This window comes from Clarias gariepinus, chromosome 2 (assembly GCF_024256425.1).
Source record: "Clarias gariepinus isolate MV-2021 ecotype Netherlands chromosome 2, CGAR_prim_01v2, whole genome shotgun sequence".
NCBI classification, from domain to species: Eukaryota; Metazoa; Chordata; class Actinopteri; order Siluriformes; family Clariidae; genus Clarias; species Clarias gariepinus.
The window spans coordinates 22,516,142-22,530,104 of record NC_071101.1 but is presented as its reverse complement, the minus strand read 5'-3'; the positions used below and the strand labels follow the sequence as shown (position 1 = coordinate 22,530,104).

General features: G+C 38.0%; 1 protein-coding gene across 3 annotated transcripts; it reads left to right on the top strand.

Moving 5' to 3' along the window:
- Positions 1-284: 284 nt before the first annotated feature.
- hbp1 (HMG-box transcription factor 1) lies at positions 285-6,606 on the top strand. Of its 3 annotated transcripts, none has more exons than XM_053491000.1 (11): positions 285-332; positions 1,723-1,897; positions 2,079-2,292; positions 2,513-2,636; positions 2,774-2,885; positions 3,354-3,469; positions 3,715-3,871; positions 3,966-4,110; positions 4,258-4,545; positions 4,805-4,946; positions 5,097-6,606. In XM_053491000.1, the coding sequence occupies exons 1-11, from the start codon at positions 318-320 to the stop codon at positions 5,112-5,114; spliced, it is 1,506 nt and encodes a 501-aa protein (XP_053346975.1). In that variant the 5' UTR covers positions 285-317; the 3' UTR covers positions 5,115-6,606. The 3 variants fall into 3 exon arrangements, with proteins under 3 accessions (XP_053346975.1, XP_053346983.1, XP_053346966.1); XM_053491008.1 differs by lacking the exon at positions 285-332 and adding an exon at positions 339-491; XM_053490991.1 differs by lacking the exon at positions 285-332 and adding an exon at positions 1,512-1,550.
- Positions 6,607-13,963: the final 7,357 nt, after the last annotated feature.

Below are 13,963 nucleotides of genomic sequence, written 5' to 3'. Positions count from 1 at the left end.
ATTTCCAAGATTAGGTTATCTGAACTGTAGATACAAAACAAACTCGCACAAAGTTATAGCTGAAAGCAAACAAAGGCGAAAACAAAACAGAAAAATACAGTGGCACAGCCAATGAGCTGCACTATTAAATGTAACGGGCATGAAAATCTTACCAATGAACATAACAATAACAAAGCAACGCACGCCCTCTGCAGTTCTCCCAGATCTGACAAATCACGCCTCGAGTACGGTGTATTGACGTAACCGTTGACCAATAAGCGAGCAGATCTAAAAGTACTCGGTCCAACCTTCTCGGAGAAAGCTAGAGATACTCGGTAATGGCGACAGGACTGGTGAGTAAAAAAACTTAGACAACGATTCCAGCGAAGCAAAACGTTAAAGTCGATCCGTTGAAATGGACACAAAGGTTTTAATAATCGCTTGTTTTTACTTTGGCGATTAGAAAAGTTGTCATTCATTATTTCGTCTTCAAATGACAACATTGTGTACGGGTAAGATTTTTTTCTTCATTACGTTTGTTGTTGTGCTTGTGGTTAAGTAACTCCCAGCCACTGCAGGCAGCTAAGTTACCTCGCCATCCAACTAGTTATAAACAGCTGAAATTCCTCGTTGGCTGGCTGTCGTGTTCAAAATGATACCGTGTTACATAAATTACCAAAAATAAATCCTCCTTCATTCATTGCGATACTCGGGAGGGCTCCGAGCGCCATGTCTCAACTTGTTGACATTCTTTTGTTTACAGTAGAGTGAGGAGCGAGGGGCTTTCTGACAACCCCTTCAGCACGAAATGTAATGGAGGAAGAGAAATCTCCTGTTAAACTGGAGCGTTTTCTCTGTCTGACAACATTTTTTTTTTGTTGGACAAAGACTTGTTGTTCCACTAATCACAGCTGGAAAAAGTACTCAATTTGACTTGATGACTAAGACGATTAAGTGTTTTTTTCTTGTATATTAAATCTATTGATCAGTATAAATGAGCTTAAATATGTTAACGTTCCGACGGATCTCACTTTTCTTTCGTCAAAAAATAGACGTTGCTAACAGCTGATGTTTTTTTCGTCCCGTGTGTATAGTCTGCAAACACAGCTGTTAAATTCCTCTGTTTTTTGTTTTAATAAATTTTAATTGAGTCAAACATTATCAAGTCCGCTCGTTGCCTGTGAGTTTTGTAAACATATCCGGATATCAGAAGTCGAAATTAAATGCCTTGTTCTGTTTCGACTGTTGTTACGCAGTTCTGAATGAATGAGCGCTGCCGCGCATGCGCCAACTCCCCCCAGCGTTTATAAACAAGGTTGCGTGCAAGAGGGTCACGTGACCACGCTGGAAGTCCGAAAACAAAGCTGCTACGTTTCCTTAATAAAACTACGCATATTTCGTCTTTACTTTCGCTTTAGGTTGGGTTTCAGAATTCGCACTGACACTGATGTATGTCTTTGCTGTGCAGTTTATTCACACTTACACTGCGGTAACCGTGTTTTACAGCAGGAGCGAGGTTACATATGTTGACATCCTGTACTGTAAAAATGATCAAGTATGACTTTGATCAAGTGAGTTCATTCATTCGTTTGGAAGTAAATGAGATCTTTATATACCTGCACATAAGCTATAGGTCATTAAAGAATTGTTATTTGAGGTTCACTATCCATTTGTAAGCCTATTTTTCTGCAACACCGCACACTCCATCACAATTAAGCCTTATTTCCCTTTATATATTCGCAGCCTGCACATGTGACGAGGTGTAATATGGTGTGGGAAGTAAAAACAGTTCCTAAAAAAGTCCAGGAATCCAAGACAGATTGCTCCGGAATGGACGAGGCATTTGACCTGCTCAAGTGTAATGAGGACCTGCCATCTTCACCAGGCTGCCCCTCCACTGAAGGCCCTATAGAATATGGTGATACCATAATTTACTTCTTTTTTTTCCATTTTTCCCTTTAATCAGTTAGTCGATTTAAATGAAATGATGTATTTATTAGCCATAATTCCTTGTGGGGTTTTTTAGACAAGAATCTTTTAGCAGCAGTTCAGGTAGCAGTGCTGTTTCTACAGTTTTTTTCTTTGTATCTATTTTACAGATGACTTACCAGAGCTACAGGAAGTGCAGGATGACCACTCATCCCCAGCAGTGTTCCAGGTGGCCCCGGACGTGTCACATGAAGAGAGGCCTGAGCAAAGCTGGAGCCTGCAATCAGCGAGCACTAGCACTTCACACACAAATTGGCTCACAGAATTAGCCAACATCGCCACCAGTCCCCAAAGTCCTTTACTGCAGAGTGCACCCCACCCTAGGTCAGCAACATGCTGGAAGTTCCTTGGAGAATCTTATCTTTTTCTCATTTATCAGTAGTAATGTTTTAGGTTTTTTATATTTTACGAGTATTGCAACATTATTTGGTACCTTCCTATGTATAAATCATATTTCATATTTATAAATCATATTTATTACTCAGTTTGTACTCTCAGTAGATGCTCAATTTATTCTTTTTGCATTACTGAACACATTCTGCAGGTCTTCGCCAGTGCACATCTTTGCTCACAGTAACAGTTTACATTCCTATGCTCGGCCTCCATTGGCCTCCAGCAGCGCTCCCAGTCCTGCTCGTAGCCACATAAGAGAGCGTCGCCGCACGAGGGTACAGTATAAACAGCAAATTAGAATTGATTGATTATGATGACTGCATAATATGCAGTTTTAAGATTTAATTAATTGAGTTACACTTCCATATTATCAACTATATAACATAATCAGTGCTGTTTTGAACCCATTTAGGCAAGCAGTGAGTCTGAGTCTGGGGTGTTTTGTATGTCTTCACTGTTTGATGATGATGACATGGGGTGGTCCCATTCCTGGCCTTCCACGATTTGGCACTGCTTTCTAAAAGGTAAAACCAATAAATACACAAACACACATTACCAGAAACCTGTACTCAATGAAAAAGCACTATATTACTAGAAACCTGTACTCAATGAAAAAGCACTATATTCTTGTAATAAACTCAGAAAACAAATTAGATTTTTCAGTTATACATGAAACCCTGCTTACTTTTGTGAGCTCTTCAATGTGTTAGTTGAACATCAGCCATTTTATGAATGAGGAGTCGAAGTTTAATCTGAAAATAGCACCCTCTCCTGTTCGATTTGTGCAACTACTACAACATAAAAAGAACAAAACAAGAGCATGGGTCAAGGGAGGGGCACAGGCACAAATCATTTGAGTTGTATGTTTTTCTTTCCACCCCTGCAGTTTTAGGGCATAATTTACATAGCTAGTTTGAAATCTCTTCATTTTTCTTTTTCCTCATCTATTACATTCCTACATAAAAATCATGTTACATTTTTCCCCCCCATAGGCACACGACTGCGTTTTCATAAAGGTCCAAATGTGGAGTGGCAGGAAATAGAGGACTTGGTTGAGTCTGAGGATGAGTCTGATGATGAAGGAGGCATGCACCTCAGTCCCCTTAAAGTAATGTAGCCTTTGTATGCATTGTAAAGCCTGCCTTTATGTCATTCATGATTGTGTCCAGTAGTAACAGTGAAGCTAATAACAAGCCATGCTACTAAAATTTAGATAGATGTACGATCACCCTTGACATGACATACTGTCATGTTTTTATTATTATAAAACTTTTGTAGGGTTTATTATAAGGATGCCTGAGATAAAGTGGTTCATGGTTGTGTAGATTTTGAAGTCCTGATTTTATTTTGCAGACATATGGATGTGAAGGGTTAAAACTTGTGGCCCTGGAGGAGACAGTGTCATTTGGCCAGTCGGTTCTAAAGTTAACTTTTGACCCTGGTTCTCAAGAGGCTGGCCTTCTAACTGCTGAGTGCCAACTGGACCATCCATTTTATGTAAAAAACAAAGGTAAATGAACATACTAGGAATGTAGATGAATGTAAATATAGCATAAATGTTCTAATGAATGTCTGCATACCTTCCTAATTTGTGTGCAATACAGGATGGTCCTCCTTTTATCCAAGCCTAACTGTGGTGCAGCATGGTATTCCCTGTTATGAAATGCAGATTGGGGACTTGTGTCTACCTCCTGGACACCGTGATGCCATCAACTGTGATGACTCAACTGTCTTTGACACCTTCAGGAGGTAAAAACGGCCATCCGTAATCCACAATATCTGATAGACATTTATATGCCAAATTCTTGCTACTTGTAATTTAAAACAATCTTGTATGTAGTGTATGCATATGTTGATGCTACTAAGGCCTGTAGTTAATTATATTTCTTCCTGCAGTTATGACTTCACCCCTCTAGACTCATCTGCGGTGTATGTGCTGAGCAGTATGGCACGCCAGCGAAGAGCATCCCAGTCGAGCGGGGGCACTGTGAGCCCTGACTGTGACAAGCTGGAACGTTCTGGCTCGTCACATCACTCTCCCAGTAGCAAATCACAACGTAGCCACTCCTCAGGGGGAAGTGGTGCCACACCCACAAAATGCAAACGGCCAATGAACGCCTTCATGCTTTTCGCTAAGAAGTATCGAGTGGAGTACACACAGATGTATCCTGGGAAAGATAACAGGTGAGTGATAAATATAGTTAAGGAAATATTTGTGAACTTGGTATTTATTTAAGAAAGATTAGTATAGTACGTAAATGAAAATGACAGCCTGAATATTTCCTGACAGTGCGCAGTACCTAACTGTCACACACATTTTGCACACAATATTTAATATAGAGTCATATATGCACATATTTTGCATTGGTAGTACAGTAACTCATATTACTTTTCTGACTTACAAGCTGAAATTATTGAGAAAATGATTTCTCTTTATTCTCAGAGCTATTAGTGTGATTCTGGGTGATAAATGGAAGAAAATGAAGAATGAGGAGAGAAGGATGTATACCATGGAGGCAAAAGCGCTGGCTGAGGAGCAGAAACGCCTCAACCCAGACTGCTGGAAACGCAAGAGAACCAACTCGGTAAAATGACCCCCAACCCCCTTTTTTTTTTTTTTTTTTACAGAGTGGACAAGATTAACATTAATTTATCTATTATTTCCTATCACTTAATCACAATTTGTACTGATCAGTTATCTGTCCTGTTTTGTCATGTGCTCTTGTTTCTTTTAGGGCTCTCAACAGAATTAGCTATGAAACAGAACTGGGAGCGATTGACATCACCTATGCCATCTGTCCACCTAAAGGAGGGAGGAAATTTAACTGTGATGATTAAAAACCTAGAACGCATCATTACAATGTTATTATATATATATGCACACACTGTGGGATCCAAAAGTCTGAGAGGACTAATGAAAATGTTTCTATTCTTTTTATTTTCATACAACAGGTTTCATAAAAATGTATATTAATGACACCCGAGAAAAAATAGAATCTTAATGATTTGCCAGAATTTTACAGTTTCTTAGTATTTTGGTGCAGTCAAACCGGCAAGGTCACCACATGTTTGAGCAAAATATTAAGATCTATTTTAGGACGCCTCCATCAGCATGTCATCTCCACACATGCTTTAATAATAGACATGAGGCTTGAGAAAAATCTGACCCTTTGTACGACACAATTAGCATGGTCAGTATCACACAGTTGCTTAAATGTGTAAATAGAAATAGTTTAAAACATAATAATAATAATAATAATAATAAATGTTCAACTTTTTTTTTCTAAACCTGTTTATTTCCAATGGGAAAAAAAAATCAATGTGGTCTCAGATTTTTAAACCCCACTTTGTGTGCGTGTATAAATATACTATACATATATAAAATGAAGCATATTAGCATATTATCTATTAAACTAACAGCGCATATATTTTTTCTTATTCTTTCAAAATTATAAAAATGCCTTATTCTTCCAAAGTAAGAAGATGCTCACTTGTACTTTCAGGTAATTTTGTATTTCTATGCTTGAAAGGTGAGACCCTGTGGTGCTATTTTAGTGAGAGCAAAGGAGCAGTATATATAGCAAAAAAAAAAAGTATATTTTTAAATGTAAAAAGAGGAATTTTAGATAATAGACAGCTTGTTCATATGAGTTACGTACAACTCAAAAATATTGCACAGACTCATTGTATTGCAAATGGACAAATGTTGTTGAATTACATGTTCATCAGTGAACTGGGAATGGATGTATTCTGTAGACACCAACACACCAGCCTAGACCATAAACTGTGTGTAGGAGCACGGGCAACGTGCGTAGGGGTGTTTGTGCCCCCTTTAACTGGCCATATTGTAGAGCATAACATGCTACTACACATACACACGCACACACACACATACAAATAAAATTACTTGATCACAAATGAACACATGCATACAGTACATGACAGCACACATTCACTCTCACATACAGCACTTCAGGGCCATGCCTTCACTGTAAGTGTTTTGTTTTTGCACTTTACGTACATACATAAACTTGTACAACCAGTAAATGTATACAAACTGATATATTGTGTATAAAATTATATATACTTAACTCACAATCATGGCCAAACTGTATAAGTTGTGCTTTGCAGGGCTGTTTTCAGATTATAGAAAGAGTTGTTGATAATGTACAGGTCCATGTTCCCATTCAGTTCTTGCACAAAATGTTCTTGTATCATATTATAAATAAACTTTAAAAACTAGTATACACAAACTTGGTTGAGTTTCTTGGAACATGTTACCATTAAATATATGTTGGACTATGATAAACACTGTAGTATCCTTTATTTCATTGACAAAATGAATAAAATACGTCCACTAATATTTTTTCGGGCAATAGAAAAATATTTTGTTTTATCAAAAGTAAAAGGTTTTGTCAGAACTACTTAAAAGCTTCTTAAAATAGTATTTTTTAAAAAGTATAGTATTTTCTCGTGCTGTAGAATGATGTGGCATCACACCTCCAGAGTCAAAGGTGTGATTTCCAACAAGTGGAGTTTAAATGTTTTCCCCATCCTTGGGGAATTTCCTCCAGGGACACACAGTTCCTCCCACAGTCCCAAAGAAATGCAGATTAAGCTAATTTTTGTTACCCAAATTGCCTGTAGTGTGTGCTTGTGTGCCCTGTGATGGATTGGCACCCTGTCTGTGGTGTACCCTGCCTAGTGCCCTGAGTCCCTGAGATAGGCTCCAGGCCCCTGTGACCGGATAAGTGGTACATGAGTCAAAATGAGTGAGTAGTATTTTCTTTATAATAGTACTGTTCTTCTTGAAATACATTTACTTTCAGTGCCCAAGAACAAGCATTTAAAGTACTCTTAAGCATAGTTAAATCACAAAGTTTGTCTGAAATCTGTCTGAAAGAAATTTGGCAGAAATTGGCAACATGAGCCCACTACAGTATTCTTCTACATTGCGGTTGATGGTGAAGGAGGAGAAAGTAGCGTCCAAAGAGCACAGTTTTAGAATTGCTCAGTTTAATTCATTTGTGTAAATATGTTTCAGATGTACCTGTAACTGTTAATCGCTGCTTTCATAACAGTCAGAAGTTTGGAAACTTTACAAGAGCTGTTGAAAAATAAAAAGCACTCATAGCTTTACTGATCCACTGACTGCAGCACATGCAAGACTAGCAGAAACATCATTTATGCGTATGGATGAGGGAGGTCACAAAGCTAAGAGTTATGGAGGTTCACAGAACAGGGTTAAATTGCCCAAAAATCCACCCATTTGCCCGCTTTGTTTTTCTTCTGGAGGAGAAAACTCAATAACTGGTAACTTGTAAACTCAATCAGGTGAAGCTAATCACATTGACATTCACCTTTCTTTCCCTAAACCACAGTGTGGTCAGTATTGCTGTGTGCTTTTTGTCTTTCTATTCTTTTTATCATTTGTCATTTGTTTGCTTCAGTTGCACTATCAGGGGCTGAAATGCTTCAGCTTTTCATGCTGAGTCAATCAAAATGACCACAGCTGATCACAGTTGAAAGTCAAATGGCTTTGTGTGCACTTGAGATGTAAGATTAGCTTCACCTGATTGAGTTTACAAATCATTTTTAGGAGAGGAATGATCCTTTTTCCAAATCAGTGATTGTTTACAATTATTTTTTTTTTTATTCTTTCTGATGTTGATGTTATAATATCTTTAACTTGGACGTTAAAAATTGCACTGAGTAAATACAGCTGGGTAAAACAAAAACTGCCTGTTTTCATTTCAGGTAGCAACAAAATGTGATTATTTTAAAGAGGTTGATTCTGTTCTGTACCCACTGTTTATGTCTCTCTTTTGAAGGTCACATTATAGCATCAACGATGGTGTGACTAATGACATCTTTTAAGGAAACATAATGCTACACATTGCTGCCAGGCTGTATACAAATAGCCCTAAGGTGCTAAAGTGAAATGGTAGGTCTGCATGTATATTAAATCCCAATATCATTCAAACTTTTATTCCTTATTAATAAGTTTACTATGCCAATAAAAAGTGGCATATATGACAGGCCCCATCATGTGACACTGGAGCGTCTCAATGTGACATTGATGTGGTGTGAGGGTTATTCTCACTCACTCACTCATAGTCTATATTGCTTTCTCCTGTATACAGGGTCGTGGGGGGCCTGGAGCCTATTCTAGGACACTTTCGGGACAAGAAGGAATACACCTTTACACACATAGACACACACTTATGTTGACTTAAACACTATGGGCAATTTGGAAGCGCCAATTAGCCTAACAACCTTTTAAGGTTGTTTAATATGATTAGAAAACAATTAAACTTTGATAGGCATAAGAGCTTATACTCGGCAAAGGCTATTTTCCAAGAGAATTGGAGCACAACAAAACATATTTCTTATGATTTAGGTGGATAGGCTATGTTTTTTTTTTTTTTGTATTCTGCATTGTTCGGCATAACTCTAGAGACTGTTGTGTCTGCAAATGTCAAACCATCCCATCTGTCACCACAATCAAGGCAAAGAGATGACACTTTTTCTTTATTCTGATGTTTGATGCAACGATTAAGTGAAGTTCTTGACTTGGGTCTGCGTTATATTTGCATTGTGCTGGTGCCACATGATTGGCTAATCGGAAGACTGCATAAATATAAACTGCATACATGGATAACTGCCTGTGAAGATGTATTCCTATTATATTATTCTTTATTGCCATTTTAATGCAAAACAAGAATAATCACTGTAGCTGGTAAACATCACATCATTACTAGTGTGCATGGTTGACTCAAAAAAGGCAGGGAAAAATAATTTCACTCATTAGATTGTGAATTGTTTTTGAATGTGCGCATAACAAAGGTCAGTTTCTTTTTTTAGGTTTTCTTCAGGGATAAAACTATATTTGATTTCTGCTTTATCAGGGCTATGTATACGCTATATTTCATTCCTCTCTGTTTCAGAAACTCCAGATTCCCACTATAAAGGAGGTGTGCTTAGGTGAGTTTGACGTTTGGTCACTGCAGGCAATGTCAGTGGCTTTTTGATCTGTGGTTCAGAGGGAGCACGGCGGTTGTCAGTCTTATTTCCATGGTGGCCGTTTCCACAGAAACTTACTCTCATCAAAACAACAGAGAATCTAATTAATGTGGTAACGCTCTAGAGAACTGTGGGCCTCCTGTTGTGTCAAGTACCTTTTGAGAGCTTTAATTAAATCTTTACCCTGCCATAGAGCTGATTCCAAAAAAACAAAACAATAGTACACCAATTAATATGTAGGTAAATGATCCAATAACAAGGTTTGTTTCCAGGAGCAGCAGGTTGCTTTCATTCTCATGATATAAAGCAGTCATGTGGAAACAATCACAGTCCATAGACTAGGATTAGTTGCATGATGACAAATCTTAGAGGAAGCCCTCCAAAAATCACAGAATGCTACCATTTGGTCAGGCTGTCTGTATGCTGGTCCCTTCTCAATAATATCTATGATGTTGTCAGAATCAAAATTCAAATTCTCAGCCTCAGAGGCGTATTTCCTGTTGTGCCACTCTGCACAATGACCTCCAGAGGGCTCTATAACAGCATGTTCACTAAAGATATTGGTTAGCACCTAACATCTAATGGTTTTGTACTAACAAGTCTCAAATGATTTAAAAATCAATTTTTGATGCATTATTAGTCGTTACTGGTCTGAAACTAATTTATACTAGAATTTGTAAGCAGTTGAAGGAGCGTTGGGCTTGAAGTATAAAAAAGCTTGACATGAAGGATCTGAGAGACATGATCTAGTAAAGTAATTGTTCCCAATTTCAGTCCTGGGGCTCTACTATGTCCCTCCACAATTTAGTGTTTTCACGGTCTAATACACCCGATTCAGCTTATCAAGCCTATTATGAACTGAACGATGTATGAGTGGCTAGAACTGTGCTGTGGTTTCCCATGAGTGACTTTTTGTGGAATAACAGGAAGCCGAGACACTGCAATAATGTCTGGTAATGTTTATAGAGAGGCATACAACCCAGTGTCTATACCTTAGAATGTAGAACACAAGATGTTTTGTGGTTTGTTTCATTCGAAAAAAATAATAAAGCAAAAGATAGACGTTTCAAATTATGAATAAAAACTGTCCTCCATGGTGTAAATGGCAAAACCCTAAACTTAATAAGAAGATATTTCTTCTTAGAGAGTCCACTAAGTGCTGAGTGTTTGAGTCTACCTGAACCTCCAGTAACTACCTGGACTCCATATTAACAACAATTAACATTAACTGTTATACTGAACTGCCTGCCACCATGCAGATCAATTCCTGCTTTCTGATTCACCCAGATGAGGATGGGTTCCCTGTTGAGCCTGGTTCCTCTCAAGGTTTCTTCCTATTTCCATCTCAGGGAGTTTTTCCTTGCCACTGTCGCCCTTGGCTTTCTCACCCGGGACTATCTGACCATTTTGATTCATACACATTCACATTCCAGGCAAACTTAAATCATTCTTTTGATTGTGTAAAGCTGCTTTGCGACAATGACAATTGTTAAAAGCGCTATACAAATAAAATTGAATTGAATTGAATTGAAGTCTAATACATTAACATCCACATCAACCAACAAGTGTTGGTCTGTTTAGTCTATTACGTCAGCTGGTTTTCTGCTAATTCCTATTTCTCAGACTAGCGTTTTTCCCTCTGCATCGTGGACTTTTCATTCTTTTATGATACACAGAGTAACTAACTTATCCTTGTTGCAGGGCTCTCACTTATAAAGAGTGTATAAATCACCTGGAAGACAAAGATGGGCATCAGGTATGCGCCCAGTTCCTCAGCATCAACCATCTTACGGATGCAGTGTTCAACTTGAATATCTCCCGCACTAACTATGCAGCAATGCCGATGACAAGAGAGCATATTTTACAGGCGATTTAGACATTGGTTCAAATCATCACTGCCTAAAATGCTCGCAAGCCCACATCATGCGGTGACTGACAAGTATAACAAGAAGTCCACAAAGCAATCTTATTACTTTCTTGTTGAATCACTTTCTTGGTGAGTCATCAGACCTGGCTGAACTAAAATTGATGATTCAGGAGCTGAGACTGCAAAACGTAAAGACTAATGTCCTCCAACAGAGCCCTCCTTATAGTCCAATGACAAGCCACGCTCCCCACTTCTCATACCCGAGCAAGGTGAAGATGTTATGTGTGCTGCCGCACATGATTGATTCTTACCTGCTGATAGTGACCTAGTAATTGAGGTGCCATGTTTAACTACACCCTCACCGTTGACTGAAAATGGGTCTCGGTCAGCCTTTTTGAGCACACATCCATCTCTGTTAGGCTCTAATGCTCGCCTGGTGGCCAGTTTTAAAACGAAAATTGCATTACAGGGGTTGATCAGTGCTACAAAAGCAACAACACCAGATGTGCTCTTATTTCAGGCTGCATTGGCCATCTTAAGGCCGTTCACAAAAGAATTCATTAAGCCACAATAAATTAAATGAACACTTTAATAGAATACATGAAAAGAACCACTGAACCATCTGGAACTAAGGTCAGTTCATCTGAAGATGTTTTTAAAATGATTGTACGATGTTGACGTGGCTTTGTGCTGCAACATATTGTACAGTTTAGACTCATCAATCATCAGGGTGGCACAAGGTCAGACATCTCTCTACACCTTGCAAATAAGTTCCTTTGTTGGGCTCATCCATGGCAAGTCTCAGCGAAATCAAATGATCTATCAGCAGGCACTGTCACGACATGCCCAGTCAGGTCAACTGTGCTTGTCGGTCTGGTTGCCCGGAATGACCTGTGAGAGAAATGATACATAGCAGTCTAAGCAACACTCCTGAACACAAAAGCCTTTAATGCACATGCCTTTTATGGCCAATTCACTTAGTGCTATTATATTTTTCAGTGATTAGTTGACAGTTGCCTGTCTACTAATGGGCATTAGCTATTAATGCATTCCATATGCGTTGTTGATTTTGTTTTAGAGTCTCAAGAGCTACAACTCACCCAGACATATAATGAGAGGATTGTTCTCTGCAGATCTTTGAACAGCAGGAAGAAATCTTTTCGAAGACCAGATCATCACTACATTTATGTTATATATTTTATCCTAAAATTCTTGATTAAGTTAATCTCGAATTTTGTTGTTGGTACTAAAGGCTCCTGCAATACACATACTGTAGATATTTGCCCATGAGACACTCTACGCTCAAACTGACCAACAACCTGGAATTTTCACTCATAATAATAGAAATAATAATAATAATAATAATAATAATAATAATTAGCACTGGCCAAGGCAGTTATACTGGGTTCATAGAACTATATATAAATATGGGATGAATATTTTTAACATGTTTATGTGTTTTATATATGGTTCCTTTTTTACAAGATACATTTTTATCTAACACATTCTAACAATGGCAAAATGTCATGTCAATAGAAGTAGCCACCTAAATTACCATTACAATGGCAAATAATTAACAACTTATAACTACTTACATACGTGTCTTTTCGAAATAGTATTATTCAGGAAGCTGTGGTTAATAAAGTCATCTATAAGTTTATAAATGTTTATTAAAGTTGATGGGTATGTATGGCTTTCTGTAGGGTAGAAGAGTATATACTGTACACACACACACACACACACACACACACACACACACACACTTCAATTTTCAAGTTTTTCGTTTAGTAGTGATTTATGTTTGCATTCACATCTTGTTATATCTGTTTGCACTTTATTCTGTAATAGTCGACAATGTAATCCTCTTTGACTTTTTGCTTTCATATTTATTATATTTGCATGTAGACTTAAGAGCATCCCAAGATGAACTCCTCTAAGCCCCTACATTTTTAATGAGGGTAAATGAGTTTACCCATAATTATGTGCCATTTCTGTTGCCTGAATCTGTAATAGATGTCAATAAAAAAAAGAAACCCAGTGTGGAACAGAAATTATGGTTATAGTTTTTAAATTCAAGGTTAAAGTAGGACATAGCACAATTTTCTCCACATTATCAGTCAGAATATGTGACGGATGAATTTTACATTATCTTCTGGCTTTTGTAAAATCTATTACTCTTTTATTTTGGAACCACTAAGTAATCCAATTTAGCATGTAATCCAGACAAGACATTATGTTTTTTAAAACAATTTGGGTTCACAGTTAAATAAGACTTTCACTCTCACTCATTCTTTATACAGCTTATCCTGTACAGGGTCCCGGGCCTGGTGTCTATACCAAGGAATGATGCAGTGTACACTGGACAGGGTGGCAATCCATCTCAGGACACAAGAACACACACTGTCCAAAACTGTCAAAAATGCCAATTAGTCTAATCTGCATGTCTTTGGACTGTGGGAAGAAACCGAAGTAAGTGCAGGAAAACATGTGCAGAACATGCAAACACCATCAATAAAACGTATGTTAATATCTGAATGCTGCTATAGCTTCCTATATATTCAAGAGTGTTACATAACCTCAGGATTCAAACTGCATACACAAACACTAAGTATCTCAACTGGCATCTGAAGCCTGTCGTTCTTCTGTGTTAGTGTCTGGCTGTGGCAGTGACTGGCTCATGTTTATGCATGGTCAGGATCCTGGTGCTGACTG